General features: G+C 44.1%; 1 protein-coding gene across 1 annotated transcript in view; it reads right to left on the bottom strand.

Moving 5' to 3' along the window:
• Nucleotides 1-3,246: 3,246 nt before the first annotated feature.
• Nucleotides 3,247-18,288, bottom strand: part of tiam2b (TIAM Rac1 associated GEF 2b) — a 44,322-nt gene continuing 29,280 nt past the window's right edge. Inside the window, exons 17-29 of the mRNA XM_080791157.1 lie at nt 17,013-17,065; nt 12,414-12,602; nt 11,509-11,577; nt 10,844-10,969; nt 10,351-10,459; nt 9,579-9,758; nt 8,805-8,923; nt 8,203-8,311; nt 8,021-8,079; nt 7,704-7,794; nt 7,247-7,334; nt 4,433-4,804; nt 3,247-3,887 (exon numbers count right to left, since the gene is read on the bottom strand). Coding sequence (XP_080647283.1) covers nt 3,410-3,887; nt 4,433-4,804; nt 7,247-7,334; nt 7,704-7,794; nt 8,021-8,079; nt 8,203-8,311; nt 8,805-8,923; nt 9,579-9,758; nt 10,351-10,459; nt 10,844-10,969; nt 11,509-11,577; nt 12,414-12,602; nt 17,013-17,065 — 2,042 coding nt within the window. The 3' untranslated portion in view covers nt 3,247-3,409. The remainder of the gene's footprint in view (nt 3,888-4,432; nt 4,805-7,246; nt 7,335-7,703; nt 7,795-8,020; nt 8,080-8,202; nt 8,312-8,804; nt 8,924-9,578; nt 9,759-10,350; nt 10,460-10,843; nt 10,970-11,508; nt 11,578-12,413; nt 12,603-17,012; nt 17,066-18,288) is intronic.

Genomic DNA, 18,288 nt, shown 5'->3' with positions numbered 1-18,288 from the left:
ACAATGCGACAAAACATTCCGGCAGCTGGGTCACCTGAAGACGCACCAGCTCGTCCACACCGGAGAAAAACCTTTCCGGTGTCGACAGTGTGACAAGAGCTTCAACCAGGGAGGCCACCTGAAGACACACAAGCTGCTGCACACCGGAGAGAAGCCCTTCAAGTGCAAGCACAGACAGTGTGGCAAAAGCTTCAGCCAGATGGGTCACCTGAAGACGCACGAGCGCCTTCACACGGGGGAGAAACCCTTCCGCTGCGAGCGGTGCGACAAGAACTTCAACGAGCTGAGCACGCTGAAGCGGCACCAGCGCATCCACACGGGGGAGAAGCCCTTCCAGTGCAAGCAGTGCGACAGGAGCTTCAGTCAGCTGGGCACTTTGAAGACGCACCAGCGGCTCCACACGGGAGAGAGGCCCTACCGCTGCACACGCTGCGACCGGAGCTTCAACGAGTCGGGCGCTCTGAAGAGGCACCAGCGCATCCACACGGGAGAGAAGCCCTACCACTGCACGCACTGCGACATGAGCTTCAACCAGCTGGGCAACCTGAACAAACACCAACGTCTCCACACCAAGTTTAAGGTCGGCTCGATGAATCCGTGCGAATTCCTGGCCAGTGCCGTTAGTTGCAGTTCCGTTTCCTTTCCTTTATTGCAAAATAATACCACGATGGTTCAATAATGGCCTGTGACATTAGTCACCTTTGACGTATATATATGACAACTTCCCCCACATTTGGGCAAGGTTTTCATCCGACTGCCACTGACTTATTTGAAATAAAAATAATACCACACTCGTGTGACGTGACGGTGCTCTTCTTCATCATCATCATCATATCATCATACATCACATTCTGTGCTCAGCCAATCAGCTGAGCACATTCCGTGCTCAAATGGACATATACACACACAAAGCTGTGCATAGGAGGGGCTAGCACACCTCAAGAACTAGTGCAATATAGCCGTCCACAGTCCCAGGGTTTGATTTCTGAGCCTGACGGACGTTTGCAGTTACTCCCCGACACTTCTTGGTTCAAAAACAACAAACAGTTGTACAAATATATATCACACCCTTGTGAAGTGAGGGGCGCTCTTATCATCACACATCATCATACAGTATATCTCATTTTTTATCCTCACATTCCGTGCTCAGCCAATCAAATCATCACTATGGGGTAAACACAAACACAAAGCTGGGCATAGGAGGGGCTAGCGCGCCCCTCGAAAAAGAACTGAACGAGCGTTGTACCTGTTGACAGAGTTCTTAGTGCAGTTATCATATCATAGTACTTGAAGGATATAGAGTCTATCCTTCATGATGATAGGATAACTGCAGTATTGTGATGTCATATTGATACCAGGGATCTCCATATATGGGCATAAGATACACAGACATTGTTCTCAGTGCAGCGGTATATGCCAGGGCAGGGGTTCTAGACCTGGGGGTCGTGACCCCTCGCGGGATCGCCAAATTATTTAGGCAAGTACTGTCGACCGCTACAAACTGTCAAATCTCAGCTTCTCTGTGAAGGAACGTTTGAAATGTTGAATTATTAGATTTAGCTATTTGCTACCTACCTACTTTATGCATGTAAAAAAAGTAGTATTATGAAATTATGCACTTACCATAGGGTTTAGGGTTAGCGTCAGGTTTCTGGTTTAAGGACTTCAGTGTTTTGTACTATACAATATAAGTACAGAACAAAGAATGTTTGTTTTTGCCATCTTTGTTGAAGAGTCTGAGATGCTCCTGTGCGGCTATAGGCTCCACCATATGGCTCATACATCCATTTGTCTGCTTAATGGCATGTTTCAGCCTGATCCGAGCCCCATTGACTTCCACTATGAAAACAGACACATGCACACAAACAGACCGTCTTCAGAGAAGAAACAGACACATGCACACAAACAGACCGTCTTCAGACGAGAGCTACACGTAAGGTAAAAATAGATCTCACGTACAGTATGAGAAAACGTTTTATGAAATATTACATCATTTATTTATTTGTACTATACAAGTCAATAAAAAGACGTACGCAAATATTTAAGAAAATAAATTACCAACCAAATAGCAAATAGTTAAACAGGAATATCTTTCAGCGATTCATAAAATCACTTAAAACGTCAAAGTGGCAACAAAATTATTTTTCAGTTTGTTTAGCACCACTTGCGGGTTCAGTGCTCCAGTCAGCATGGCGAGACAGATCAAATAAAATACAAATATATAAATAGAATGATTCAATAGCTGAATAAAACAACAAAAGGATGTCCCCCCCCCCCCCCCACAATCAAGCAGTTCCAGTAATGTACTGACTGAACTACCTTTGTCAAAAAGTTAATGAACAAACAGAGCTACACTGAGGCTGAAACAATAACAAGAATCATATTTACAACAATGAACAATGAAGACAAATTCAAAATATAAGGAATGTCATTGAATCTTGGCAGCTGAGTACAACACAATAAAGAGTTTGAGCTCTCTTTTCATTGAATGTGATTCATGGGTAGATAGTAAAAAAAATACAAGAATGATACAAGAATTTGAATTCTTCCACTGAGAATTTTTTTGAAAAAGAAATGTAGAAAAAATCCTAACCTCCCCTAATTCATCTGTGAATCAATAGGGAATCTTTGGTTGAACTATAGAAGACTGAGGTGTAAGAACCTCCAAGCAAGAATGTCCTTAAAGACCAAGTAGAAATAGATCACAGCTCTACTTGTAATGGTCTAAATGACATTCATAAACCATGTGTCATAGAAATATACACGATAAAATCCTATTCACTTCTGGTAACGCCTGTGGGTGTTGCTTAGAAAGCAATTGTAACTCCTAGAAAAGGTAATTTTTGGTTTTCAACCAAATGACAGTCAGTTGATTATGTGGGCAAGTAGTCCTTCTGGGTGTCATTTATTTACTGTGGCTGGTGCACAGCAAAGTCCAGAAGTCATTTCACTCAATGAAGATAATTAGCCTACATATTGACTCTATATCACCATAAATGGGTTCAAATGGAGTCTGTAACTCTGTACACTCTCAGAGTTCCAGAGTCTAAGTCTGTGTATAGGCCTAACAATATGCATATCGTCGCTGGCCAGCAGAAACCAGCTAACTCCATTTTTCAAGTTTTTTTTTCATAAATCAGTGCTATTGAACACCCTTTACATCTGTGTGTTGGCTAAGAAAATATTGAACCAATGAAAAGTATTAAAAAGCGCTTCTGACAAAACCAGCTAACTGGTTTAGCCCTCTCCCCTGCGTGGCAGAGCGGCTGCGGCGGCATGAATTCGCTTGGAGATCCATTGTCAGCTGCTCTTATCGATGGACAAAACCTCCTAACTCCACGCACGCTGGATGTTTTTTGGAGTTAGCTGGTTTCTGCCCGACAGCAGAGGGTGGTGGAAGATCACTGCTCTATGTGGTGGGTATGGCCTTGTGGACGGCCAGGACGTTGTCAAAGAAACAGTCCTCGTTGACCACGGAGTTGAGGCTCTGAATGCTGTAGTCTCTCTCCAGGAGGCTGTTCAGGTCCTCCTGTACGCTCTCTCCTCCCTGGAAGATCACACTCCTCTTCCGAACGTACTCCTGGTTGCACGTCCGTGTGCCACACGCCTCCTCCTCCTCATCCTCCTCCCCCTGGAGGTGTGACTCTGCTGCACCTCCCGTCCGCTGCAGTCCGTTGTACCATGTCCTGTAGCGCTCTGCGTCCGTTCCCCCGACGCTGCGCCCCCCGTGTCCGTCGTACCCCGCCCCGCTCCTCTGTTGTGGCGGCTGCGCCTCCTTCTCCTCCTCCTCCTCTGTGACGTTGAGTCTCTGGAGCTGGAGCTCCAGGGCGCTGGTGGTGGTCAGGGAGCACAGCCTGGCTCTCTTCCCCTGGGCGTCACCCTCAAGGCTGGGGAGCAAGCAAGGTTTTTACTTTCTTTTGAAGATACCGGTATATCATTTTTTTCTATAATTCAGTAGGTTTAAATTAGTTTTTAGAGCGAATTGGCTGGTTTCTATTTGTTTATATTGTTGATAATGCTATTTAGTTTTAGTTACTTTTTATTAGTTTTAGTTTATTTTTTTATACTACTTTATTTGTCAGGTGCAGGATTGAATAGGTAAGTATTTGTGTAATTTAACAAGAAGAGAATACCAGCACTCATCGGACATGTCATTTAAGGCACTTTTATTATTTTATGGTTGGCATAGTATGCTGCAGACAGCACAACATGCGCGTTTTGGCTTGGAGCCTTCGTCAGCGTTCCACCACGTATTTCAAGTATTTGTGTAATAAAAACAAAAGATAGCATTTGAAATGTATTAGTTACAGATGAACCGCATAAACTAAAAAACTAAAGGCACTTTGTCCATCATTTCAGTTCGCTTTTTTATTTAGTTCAGTTAACTAAAATGTCCTTTCCATTTTCTCCGTTACTCGTGAAGCATACTAACCTTGGGAGCGAGGGGTCCATGCTGCTGGCCTCCTGGCTGGGCAGCCGGGGCTCCGAGCGGGTGTCCCCCGCCGGGCGCCCGCTTCTCCCGCCGGACGACGACGAGGTGCTGCCTTCGTCCGACAGCTGCGGAGTCGTCGCGTCCTTCTCCTGCGCCGCCTCCTGCGGGCTCCTCCTCCGAGACCTCCACGAGCCGAGACCCGCTCCTCTCCGGTCGGAGGCCTTGGTTCTCCGCAGGGAGCCGGTGGTGGGTTCTCCTCCTCCTCCTCCTCTGAGGGGTCTGGCTCTGTCTCTGGGGAGGGTGCGTCTGGAGGAGCCCTCCCTGAAGAGGGAGCGCAGCGCTTTCACCACGCTGGCCTTGGACTCTAAACCACTAGAGGGAGACAGACACACAACAGCACAATGTTATAGCATAGAATAGATCAGGGGTCACCAACCAGGGGTTCGCGAGCTACCCGTCGATCGCGGGAACGTTTCCAGTCGATCGCGAAGTGTCCGACATTTGAATAATGTCAGTGCCGCTCGTCACATGCAAATTAATTTTGAGCAGAGCGCTGTGGCTCTGAGTTTGAGAATAGACCCCATCGTCCAAGCGTGTGTGTGCGTGTGTGGTGGTATCTTAGCAACACTGAATGATCTGTCCCATTGGTCGTGTGCTCGTATCATGAGCCAATGGCTGCAGCTCTGAGCTTCCCAGACCCAGGTTCACATCAAGGTTCACAACAAGCCGTAAAGAGAACTGACAGGGCTGCTACCATATTAGCAGCTGTGAGCGCTCTTCTCTTCTCGTGAAGAAAGCAGGACAGAGTTGTCAAATAAATCCCGCCGTCATTCATACTGTATTTATTATCCGACCCGACATTAAAATACGGAACAACGTGCGTTCATTACGGGCTCGTGACAGGCTGCAGAGTGCAGACACTTGAGTTGGGACTACTAGCCGATAGCGCCCTGCTCCTTCAGTTTTCGTTGTTCGTTGTTATAATATTTTTTATTATTGGGATTTGATCATTGATGCAAATTCTAAACATATGGATGCAGCTGCAGAAGTTGTGTTGCTTAAAGGAATGCATAGTTGCGTTCTCCTCAACTGCTGCGCAGCAACAACAAAAATATAAAAATGAGAAAAATATACTGAATATACCAGTCTGCAATGCAAACTAATAGGCGAGTGCACTCCAGGGCATATGCAAAGGGAAAGAATGACTTCTGTCCGTGACAATAATCAATGCTACAGTTTGAATTCTGTACACATGCACACATAAGAGCAAAAAATATGATAAATATGAAATATGAAAACTTGTTGAAGTACAACACATGAGTCAAGTAGCTGCTTTTGTATCAAACCCTTTCCTCTTTACTGAGCCTACTGTCATTGAACTGCTGTCCGATAAAATGCAGGATGTGTTTGCATTAACTTCAGATATTTAAATGGAGATTATTGGATTAGTAAGTGACTGTCACCTGCAGGTCAGAGCTAAAGAGAAGGAATTTTGGTCTCTTGTGAGCAGAGAAGTATCCCCTGATTGTGTCGTGTGCACTGAAGCTGCATGCCTATACTTTGGTTCCACGTACTTATGTGAAATGGCCTTTTCACAAATGAAAATAATAAAATCCAAGTTTAGAACTCGTATGACTGACTCACATCTTAATGACACCCTCAGACTGGCAATCACTAAATATGAACCAGATTTCAAAACGCTTGCAGATAAAGTGCAGTCACAGCAGTCTCATTAAAGGTGGCTGACCCTGAGAGTATGTCACCATATCTGTGCAAATATATATGGTCATGTTATGCCTATGTCATTTGAACATCTGCCAATGTGAATATTCATTGAAATGAGAAACAAAATATTTCTAATACTAATTATTTCTAATTTTTCTTAATATTATTTGACATTGATAATATAACTTACTATAAGTATTTATTCTAATTTAAGCTTTAGTCTTTGTGTGGATGTGTGCACATGCATTGAGCCTGTCAGAAATAGCAAGTGTTTTTTCTAACACGTTTTAGTGGTAGATCTTGGCTTACAATTGGGAATAAAATGGGCTCTTGGGCTTGAAAAGGTTGGTTACCACTGGAATAGATAGAGACAACTCAACAGTATCCACACTTTTCCTGGGCTGTGGGTGCTCCAGTTCCTGTTGATTTCATTGGATATCATTGGTCATCTGACCAGTTTCATTGGCTTTCATTGGATCAAATCGACAGGAACTGGAGCGCACAAAGCCCAGGAAAAGTGTGGATACCACACTTTTCCCGGGCTGTGTGTGCTCCAGTTCCTGTTGATTTCATTGGATATCATTGGTCATCTGACCAGTTTCATTAGCTTTCATTGGATCAAATCGACAGGAACTGGAGCACACACAGCCCAGGAAAAGTGTGGATAATGTGTCGATACTAAGTTATCCCCATTTCACTTATTCATTCATAAATAATCATGATCATCTATCAAAAAATGTGTTTATTAAAGGCACAATCAGAGCACGAATTAATTAAAAAGTTCATCAAAATTCAGTAACGGATACTCGTGGTAAAATACACAATTTTATGAATGCATAGTCCTTCTATTACAGTACATTAAAGATAAATAAGTGTGTGTGTGTGTGTGTTGTGTGTGTGTGTGTGTGTGTGTGTGTGTGTGTGTGTGTGTGTGTGTGTGTGTGTGTGTGTGTGTGTGTGTGTGTGTGTGTGTGAGACGTGTGTGTGTGTGTGTGTGTGTGTGTGTGTGTGTGTGTGTGTGTGTGTGTGTGTGTGTGTGTGTGTGTGTGTGTGTGTGCGTGCGTGCATGCGTGCGTCTGTCCGTCGTACCTGCTGCAGAGCTGGAAGACAGTCTCTGGTCGTCCCTCCAGTTCTGACTTGGTGTGAACCAGCTCCCACACACACGGGTTCTCTGATCCTATACAGTAGCAACATGGCAACGCACCGTTAGTTCACTGAGGAAGTCAACGTTTGAGGACATGTTGTCCTAAACGGGATGCTTGCCTTGAGTCACAATCAACTCAACATTATAGTTACACGAGTCGGGTAAAGAGGAACGGAACACAGACTACAGAACTAGTAACTATACCACAATCACACAACAGGCGTTCAAAGACGTCTTTGGCGGTGTGGGCTTTGGAAAAAGAATATGTCAAAAGACGTCTTTGGCATACACTTTTTTTCTGCCATTCAATAGTCAGAATGGAGCGAAGTATAAAAGACACATCCGGTGAATAGTGTCAAACAGGGAGTTGGGGGACCTCATGTGTCCCAGAGTCACACTAACCTGTGACGTTTCCCATTCGGACCTGGACAGCAGACACGGGAATCAACCAGCGGAACTTAAACGGGTCCAGGTCACCTGACCGAGAAGATGTCTGTATGGTGGGAAAATAAAAACATTGTCAACCCAAGCTTTATACGTCAAATAGCCAAAATAGCCCCTACAAGCTCATGAATTTATTTTCTCCACTCGTTTTTATTTTCCAAAGAAATTACAAATAGTGAAATCTTTCTTAAACTTTTGAACCAAAATAAAGCCAGCAGGGTTCGTGTGGTTAAGTGACGTTGCTCATTTTATAATAGAAGGCATGAAAGACTCACCATCCTCTTCTTCATCTTGCCGTTGTCTCGGTAAAGCAAAATCACTGCCCTCTTAAACACTGAGGAGAGAAAGCAGACATGTTGGACTAAAGCACCCCAAAATCATGTAACGGTTTACTACTGTAGTTTACTGTTATTCTTAAGCATACATAAATACATACATTACAGGTGTGTGTACTCACCAAACAGAGTGATCTCTGGATCCCTGCGCATGCGACCCAGAGAAGGCACAGGGTTCAGCCACGTCTCCGACGAATGGATGAGAAACTCACCCATGGAGATCTCTGTCACCTAGAGGGGAGGAGAGGAGACTTTCTTACAAATACTTTATATTAGCACAGATCACTGTAGCCTACATGACCATGATGCCTCTCCTTTGATTTCGCCCTGGATTAAGAGCGTCTGCTAAATGCCTAAATTGTAATTGTAAATTGTATAGTGTACTAATTATATGGCACATTCTCGCCCTCTGCTGGTCTAGCATGGAATATCCTGTGTATCTTGTATCCTGTATTCCCAGGGTGTCCAAAAGGTAGATCTTGATCTACCAGTAGATCACAAGGGCTATGCAGGTACAGTAGACCACATGACATGCCCCTAAAAAAATATATATAACTCCTCTGCTTTTTGGCATCTGCCACTTGAATTAAGGTAACTTGAAAGAAGGGCCTGTCAGTAGTAAATCAAGTATATAAAAATGTTGCACGTTCACGTTTTCCCCCCAAATAGCAGATCTACAAGCTCATAGCGTGGCACGAGGTGACGTGCAGAACAGCAGCTTTACCTCCTTGTCGGCTGAGTTGTGTTCTGCAGCCAGCTGGTCGAACACAGAGCCGTAGTCCTCATAGATCTTCTGCATCTCGTTGATGTGACTGGCAACCTTCTCCATGGCCCTCAGGGCGTCTGTGCAACAACACAACATGACAACACATCACATTACAACCTTCTCCATGGCCCTCAGAGCGTCTGAGCAACAACACAACACAATACCACTAGGCATGTAATGATTTATCGTAAATCGATTCAAACTGGTGACGGTTTACATTTATTTAATAAAACATTTATTGCGATGCAACAAATAGGCAAAAAAAATGAAAAGAAAATACAGGAAGAGAATTTGTCTGGAAATGTATGTAAAATCATGATAAATCGTATCGTGAACCCAGTATCGTGAATCAAATGGTATGTTGAGTTGAGTGAATCGTTACATCTCAGTAGAAATCTACGCTTGAATGTATTTTCCTTCACAGGTTTGAGTATTAACGTGTGTTCACTTTCAGCAATATCACACACAAAATATTGGTTCTTCAGCAGTTCTTTGGGTGGTTGAGGTGACCTACAAAGAACCTGTTAAGCCCCTGTATGGTTCTTTAGAGGTTCTCTACCGGTTCCTCAGTTTAGCTTGGGGACCACGTAGTGAGCTTGTAGAATGGCTATTTTCAGTGTGTGACACCCAGGAGTTTACGATATGAACGTACCTGTAAGGTGCCTGTGCTCCTGACTACGATATGAACGTACCTGTAAGGTGCCTGTGCTCCTGACTACGATATGAACGTACCTGTAAGGTGCCCGTGCTCCTGACTCTCGCTGTCGGTCAGTGACACCAGCTCTCGGAGCAGCAGGGGGTACTTGAGGACCCTCTGGACCGGCTTGATGAGGTACGACTCCAGGGTGGACGAGTGCTGTTTGGTCGGGTTCCTGGCCTCCAGGAACTCCTTGAAGGCCCGGTCCGTCTTGGCTGTAACGAGAGAGAGAGAGATAATGAAAAAGAAAGAACGTTGTGAGCAGAAGGTTGTTGTTTAACCCATTAAGTCTTGAGGCCGATTCTCTGCACGTATGTTGCTATAGCAGTGGTGCTCAAACCTTTTCATGTCAAGGACCCCCAACATTATGTATTTCGACCTCCATCTCAAAATGTTTTGTTCCAGTTACCCCCAGAAGCAAAGATTTCAGTTAAAAGGATTTGCACAAATGTTCAAGATTTTCAACGATCTACAAGCTCTGAGCTTGCCATTTCTGAATAATGATTAAAATCTAAAATAACACAGATGCTTTGGTTAAAATCCACTTGATCCTCCTTGATGGCCACCTTAGAAAAGATGAAGTGCCATCGTAACATCCTCCCCAGGTCCTTATCTGAATCTTAACCACACACCATAACCAAAGCCTAAATCTGACCACACTAACAGTGCCTAAACTTAAACTTTCTAGGGTGGCCTTCTAGCGATGGAGGATTGATGCTACCCAAGGAGTAGCATCATGACTTTCTGACCACTAGACAAAAGAAACACAACAGAACTGAATAAAATAGAAGAGAAGAATGTTCCTACCTCTCTCCAGAACCTTCTGGACTTTGATGTGGTTGGCACAGAAGCCGCTGTAGAGCTTGAAGTGGTCCGCATAGTACAGGAAGGACCCTCCCAGAGAGAAGAGGAGGTTCTGAGAGGAGATGGAAAATAAGAAGTTTTGTTACAATTGCTTACAATTACAAAATGCTTTCTAAAACAAATTATGTATCTTTTCTTTTCTTTTCTTTATCAGTGCAATTCAACACCCTTTTCATCTGTGGTGGGATTTACAAATATTGAACCAATGAAAAGTATTAAAAAGCGCTTCTGACTAAACCTTCTAACTCCATTGGATCCAGTCAAACCACCTAACTCCAACTCAGGTTATTCTAATCAAAACAACTATCTCTAAAGTCATGATAATATAAGGACACATTCAAGTATCTGACAATATATAAAGTCACCATACCAACTTTGATGAGGCATAGTTGGTCTCTGCCCGACAGCAGAGATATACACTAACGCATACATGTACCTTGAACTGCTCTGGTGAGTCCAGAGAGCTGAGGTTAGGACAGGAGGCGATGCGTTCCTCAAGCGTGTGAAGGAACACTCTCTGGAAGTCCAACATCTCTGGAAGACTGCCGAACAGAGACTCCATCTGACACACGCACACATGCACACGCACACGCGCACACACACACACACACACACACACACACACACACACACACACACACACACACACACACACACACACACACACACACACACACACACACATAAACCATTAGTTCTCACACTTTTTAATTCAAAATGATTTAACCTTTTTCGAACGGTTTAAATTTGTCAAAAATAGCAGATGTACAAGCTCGCAGCGCATCACTTCATGCCGCGATTCTTTTAACAGCCAACGCAAAAATCTAAAATGACACAGATGCTCTCCCGGTTTTAATGGGTTATATCCGGGATATACATGTGCGGAATTGGAATAAGCATGCGCTCTAGTTGTAGTTACATAATTTGAGTGTGTTAAGAACAAAGCAGTGACTCAGAAAGAAAGACTTGCTATTTCCGCTATTTGAAATACAATGAGTACATTTAAGTTTAAGTGGTTAAGAAAGACAGATGATCGGCTCCCTCGCGGCCACTCTGGTTGAGAGAGCCAGTTTTATTCCGTTCTATTCCATCTGTACATACCTCATCCTTACTGAGGAAGGTTTCGTTCTGCAGAGGGGTCAGGTAGATTTCAAACAGACAGCTCAGGTCCTGAGGCAGGAGAGAGAGAGAGAGAGAGAGAGAGAGAGAGAGAGAGAGAGAGAGAGAGAGATTGTGATCCACCATCTTAATAAAACCATGATAATGTGTTTATTTGCCTCCTCGCCAATGGTGGAAGAAGTACTCACATTTTTCACTTGAGTAAAAGTATCAATACCACCATGTAGAAATACTCAAGTAACATGTAAATACCACAAGTAAGGCCCAAACTGCACCAATGCAACTTCTTGCAACACAACTCCTTGCAACAAAACTGGCATTGGAGTGAATTGGTTTCATGCAACTACATGCAACTACTCGCAACCATTTGGCTGCAAGGAGTTGCATGGTGAATCATTGGAGCCGGTTTGGGCCTAAAAGTCCCGTATTCAATTGGCATCTCATTGGCATCAAAATATACTTACCAAAAAGTAAAAGTACTTAGAGTCATTATGCAGAAATATCCTATTTTGCAAGTTTCCCAAATGTATAAAATCCTTCGAAAAGTAAAGAACGCGTCACAAATTGTGAGGTTGTAGATTGCCCTATTTTCAAATAAGTACAATATTTGTCTCTGAGATGTGGAGTAGTAGTAAAAGTAGGCCTCCTTAAAGTAAAGATCACACCCTTGTGAACTGAGCGGTGCAGGCTGCTCAACAACACCAGCTGTTGCAGCTGTTGAGGCCGTACTACAAACAGATATACCATACTCCAAACAGACAGACAGACATACAGACAGACAGACACACACGGCCAGTCATTGGAGCGGTTAGGCACCGCTCAAAAATACATCAAAATGGTACCCAAGTACTGAATGTACTTAGTTATTTCCCAGCTGTGTGACCCACCTTAACGTAGGACTTCTCTGTGTCCACCAGCTCCTGGATGACCTTACAGAGTCTCTGGGAGACGGACATGTGTCGGGGACAGGGCCGCGGCAGGCTGGCCTCTCTGGAGTACGGGTTCCTGGGACACTCTGCCTCCTGGCCCGGCTGCTCTGGGAAGGTCTGGTACAGCGTGAACACTGTGTCCACGTTCTGGAAGGGAAAGGGTGGATGATTGATTGATTTATTGATTGAACATTGTATTAACAGTTTGCAGAATGGGTACAGTTCAAGGAAAATACAGGTCAATACAATCTGCTAAAAGGATAAAAAGCCTTGTTTACGTCAGGGTGCATCACAACATTTAAAGACATACAAATGTACACTTTGGCTGATTAATTTGCTGCAGTGGTTCTCAAACATTTTCACTATGGGAGCCTCAGCCGACCCATGGCAAAGCCAGGAAAGGCAAGAAGCGCACCACCTACAGTACGTAGACGCACTGCAGCGCGACAGCTCAGCTAACAACACTGTAGACTAGAGCTCAAGATCCTGTTATTAGAAAGGAGAGTCTGGAGGCCAGCGATTCAGGAGTCCCGAGTTGGTGTTGGCTGCTGCTGGACGGTAGACCACACTCACCACACATGGCATACTGCATCATGTCAAGGGCCCCTAAATTGATATGTATTTTTTGGCTGAGGAGCCCCTTGGATGGATGGATTGATGATTTGTGTGAGCTGAGGATTGGGTCGCATATCGTCTCTGTCCGAGTGGAAACCTCATTATTCAGTTCAAAACTGTTACTTTTCAGGATTAAAATTCAAAAGTAGCAAAAGTTGCAGATAAAAACAAGCTCAAAACTCAAAATGTTACGGAGATAAGCCCGACGGCAACGATATAATCACATCAATTATCTGACCACGCAAGAATTCTCTTTAATAATCCATTGTCGTTTTCTTTCTGCCATTTGTTGCTTTCTGAACTTTTTGCTGATATTCTGTTCAATTTGATGCATTTCGCAATCAAAATCATACACTGAACTGAACGAAACGGCAGCATGAAAGCAGCCAACGTTCCCGTGGCCGGAAGCAGCGTTCCTGAAACAGAGATGACAGCCACTGTGCTGTCTGTCCCGTCATGCTGAGGGAACATCATGAGTCACAACACCACAGGCGACCCACAGAGGAGGCAGACATTTCCTAGCGGAACACACTGAACCCATTTGTCATCATAATTCCCCCAGTCAGTCTGTAATAAACCGCTGACATTAAGTTAGAGCCGCTGTTCCGAAAAGTCCCAACGACCACATGCAGGGCAAGAAGCAGGTCAGGGGAGAAGAAGGGATTGGCCCAGGCCCCACTGCCAGCGATAATATCTATTCAAGAACAAAAGAGCGTTTAACTCTGAGACTTAAATGGACACAGAGGATTTCACTGTGTCGATACGATAGGTAGAGTAAAACCCAAAAAATGTACAGGAAACACATCATTCATTGCTCTAGTAGTCTAAATTCAGCCTCAGCCCCTGTGTGTGTTCCTTCAAGACTGTTAACATTTATGAGCTTAATGTGCCTAGCGCTGAAAAACAATCCTTCACATGTGTGTGACTGAATATAAACACAGAGCGGATCCACGTCCTTTTAAAAAGTGCCTCTGTAAATAAACTAATAATATAGTGGAGTGCAATTTCCCACTAAAACACACAGAGTGGCAGCCTGACTGCAACGTTTGCACGTAAAGCCTTTATTATGGTTACACGTCCAAAAACGAGCTTAATCGGTTGTGCGAATATTTACATCTGGTTGTTTTCAGGAAGTCTCACACTCTCAATGCTGGACTTTGAAACAGTATCTAGCAACGGGCGATACGGTGTTCTCAACACCAAAGCTCCAGTCACTCAGCCAAAACATGCAGAGAGAGAGAGAGAGAGAGAGAGAGAGAGAGAGAGAGAGAGCTACTCTATTGTACGGTGGTACAATTTGTACCACACGCAGTCTGAGAAATATTATTAATATTTATGTGTGTATTACATGCTGGAATATGCCACTCCCTTCACCATATCTTGGAGGTCAGATTCACACTCTGCAATAACACACTGCTGAGCAGCAAGCTATGACACAGACATACAAACAAACACTCAAACCACAAGACTGCACTGAGACTCACACGTGGTGCTGTACTGGTTCTCACAAAAACATATTCCCCCATATGTTCATATTTATGAGAATATAATAAAGCCAAAACACCACTGTGAAAACACTGTAATAAGATCATAGCTAAAGCTTGACAGAACACACTGGTCAGCTGAAACCGAACAACTGGTCAGCTGAAACCGAACGAGCACAGTGAGCAAATTTAAAAGGGTAGGCATTGCTTGCTTGATCTGAAGGCTCAAAAGGTATAGTCGGGGGATATAAACGTAAAATAGAATCTGTGAATAAATTCCTTACCAAGAAAGTGTTTGTGAAGGTGTCTAGTAACACATCTGTGTTCACCTGATCAACCAACATTTATTAGTAAGGAATTCATTCACAGATTATCCCTCTGATAATATTCCCTGACTAGTAGGGCAGACAACAGTCATGGTTCTGAGAACAAAGTTATTATACAAGACCAAATAAGGGCCCAGCGTGGTGGTCCAGGCACCCTGGGCTGCAATGCCAGCCTGACAGGTTCAAATCCCGATGACCTTTGCTTCGTGTCACTCCCCATGTCTCTCGGTCTACTGTCCTATCAATAAAGGCATGAAAGCCGAAAAAACTAATCTTAAAAAAAAAGACCACATAAGAACTTCGCAAGACAACTCTCCTCTCTGAATACGTGCGACAACCACACCACCAAGGCCTGACTTATACTTGAGTGCTGGTGTTGCATGCAGTAAATAGCAGATGTACAAGCTCACACCGCGGCACGAATAGCTTGTAGATCTGCTATTTACTGAGCCCGACAGCGGCACGAAAGTAAGTATAGATGAAGCTTTATGCTCTCAAGCACCTAGCACACAAATGGCGTGGTGGTTTACCAGCATTCGGACCGCGTCGGGGGCCTGTCGACAGGCCAGACACGAGCCCACGTCTTCCAGGAGTCCAGTCAGTCTCTCCTTCAGTGACACGCGGGCCAGCGGGGACTCCTCCTCCGGATCTGGAAGTACTACTAACCGCTGTACTCGCTCCTCTACCATCGCCACCTCCTCTCCTACCGCCTGTATCTCCATCGCCTCCTCCTGCTCGTCGTCTCCTGCCACCTCCTGCCCTCCCCCAGTGTCCTCCTCCTGGGGCATCACCCAGCACAACGTGGCCAAGGAGCCACAGGGCGAGAGCGGCCGGGTAGGGGTCGGCGACGGGGAGTCTTTATCTGGGACCAGCGGTCCTCTCTGAGTCTTGCGGCCAACAGAGGCCGTCAGAAAAAAAACCATCGCTTCGCATCGCATGCGCTGTGTGTGTGTGTACGCGCGCGTGTGTCCACACTAGCGTCTCGGGCCGTTAGTACTACTGCGCGGGGACAGTCCGGGTTCAGTCCAACTCATGACCTGTTGTTGTCCGTTATTCCCTCGTCTTTCCAACGCTACCGTCGATGATCCTCTGTCCGACGACTTAACTCCTTTATTGTGTCTTCTCCACTATCGCTCAACTTAGCCGTCTGTCTACGTGGAATTAGAAGCGCTATTTTTAAAGAAAGAACAAAAACACTCCGACAGGCTCGTAGACATTCTATGTGGTTATGTTGGTCGTCGTTAATCCCGTTTGCTTGACCACACACGGTCTCTCGCTCTCTCTTGTCTTTCCTACACACACTCTTGGAGGTGGTGGGGGGGGGGGGGGTAAGCCTGGATTAAGCAGCCTAATGGAGGATCATGTCTGCTGACAGAGGCTGGCCTCTTCCAAGTGGGACCAGAGACAATGGCGTGGCTTTCGGACACTGAGCTGGACATTTGACGAAGATACACGAAAGAAGATGTCTGCTGACAGCGACAGTACCAATGTCTGGACTTTCCCTACGACACCCTGGCCAACACGCCATGCCTCTATCTATACCGCCCACTTCCCAAGCTGTGTGGAATGACCTCCGACCTTCTCCCTCAGTCAGGACTGCAGACTCCCTCCTCAATCCACCGCAGTCAGACAACTCACCTCTTCAGAGTCAGAACCACCTCACCCCCCAACACTCCTCATTCCTTGTTCACAATACATCTCTGTTTATAATAATATTAATAATAATAATAATAATAATAGTTATTATTATAATTATTATAATAATAATAAAAAGCTCCTAAATGGATCTTAGGTGGTTTCTTCCCGACAGCAACGATATGCTATACTGTTTGTACTGTATTTAGATACATGTATATGCTGTGCTTATCCACAGATGCAAAAAATATTATTTTGATAGCATGTTGTATCCTTTACTTTGTAACAGTTCATTGTTTTTCTTTGCACTCTATTTACGTGACATTTTATCCTGTTTTTTAACTAGGGTTAATGTAATTTACAGGGGTTAGTACAGTAAGTTGCTCTTGATACAAGCATCTGCTAAATAACTAAATTGTATTTGTAATTGTTAATTTCACACAGGAATAGACACAAGGTACAAACACATACACACACAATTGCAGATTGTGTCTCACCTGTGCAGGAGGGTGTGTGATGTCAGAGGGAGACAGTGGACTCTCTGGCAGGTCTGTGGTTGACACATAAACAACACAAACCATTATAATAAATAATGTAATAATAATAACTACATCCATGGAGCACTTTTCAGAGTTACAAAGACCCCCCAAAAAAGCAGCATATGATACTGTAGTACTGTAATACTGTAGTTGAATATCTTTTTGATACACATTTCATTAAAAGTTAAATTAAAAATCTAAAAATGCTACAAGAAAAGTACAATGGGAAAGTGCAATATTAATAAAATCATATCATAAAAAGAATAATCAATAATAAAGCATAGCTGGTGACGGGCTGCTAGAGCCAACATAATCAATTGCCTAAACAAAACTCAAACATTGGACACAGATTCAAGCAGTATTGCTGTATTAACATGCCCCAGGCATCCCCCAGTGTGTCTCTACAGGTCACCTCAGAGCTTACTGCTGCTGGCCTGCTAACTGAAGCTGACTGGTGTTTATTAATATTGATCTGGATGCAGTAAAACCACCAGCGGGCAGAGAAACTCTCTCTCTCTCTCTCAGTCTCACACGCACACGCATGCACAGACACAGGTTTGTATTACTATATACTAGTGAGGACAGTGTCATTTTAAGATGGTGATTTGATGATAAATATTTGTTTGTTCGTGTGTACATTTTTTACCATAAGCCTAAAGCCGATCTACAAGCTTGCAACGTGTCACAGGTGCGTAACTAAGCATAAACCAGACATAACCCTAACACTAAATGTAACATATAAATGCCTAATCCTAACCACAACCTCCTGGATGTTTTGAAAATTAAAAACTAGAATCTAGAAGAACTAATCTAAACAACCATTTCTCATGTAGGACCAGGCAAAATGGTCCTCACAATGTTTATTTCCCAGATTCTACTCTACAAGCAACACAACACATCACAACAGATTAAAAAACACATCTGTTCTGTTATTATAAACAGGCAGCTCGGCCACTACAGTTTATGAGGTTTTGGCGCCACCTAGTGTAATTTGCCCTCATGTCACAGATGAGAACGAGAGTGGTAGAGATTAGACAGATTACATGATTATGGTAATCATTTCATGAGCTATGGTACAACAATTGTGAGAACCACTGCCATAGCCTACCAGATGGACCACTAGTTAGTATATAGTACAGTGGTTCCCAAAGTTGAGTCCGGGGACCCCCAGGGGTCCTTGAGGGAGTTCCATGGGGGTCCCCAGCTAAATGATAGTTTGTACACTCTCAGAGTT

The sequence above is a fragment of the Protomyctophum bolini genome, assembly GCF_963924005.1.
Source record: "Protomyctophum bolini genome assembly, chromosome: 19".
Taxonomy (NCBI): domain Eukaryota; kingdom Metazoa; phylum Chordata; class Actinopteri; order Myctophiformes; family Myctophidae; genus Protomyctophum; species Protomyctophum bolini.
This window is presented reverse-complemented; position numbering and strand designations above follow the sequence as displayed.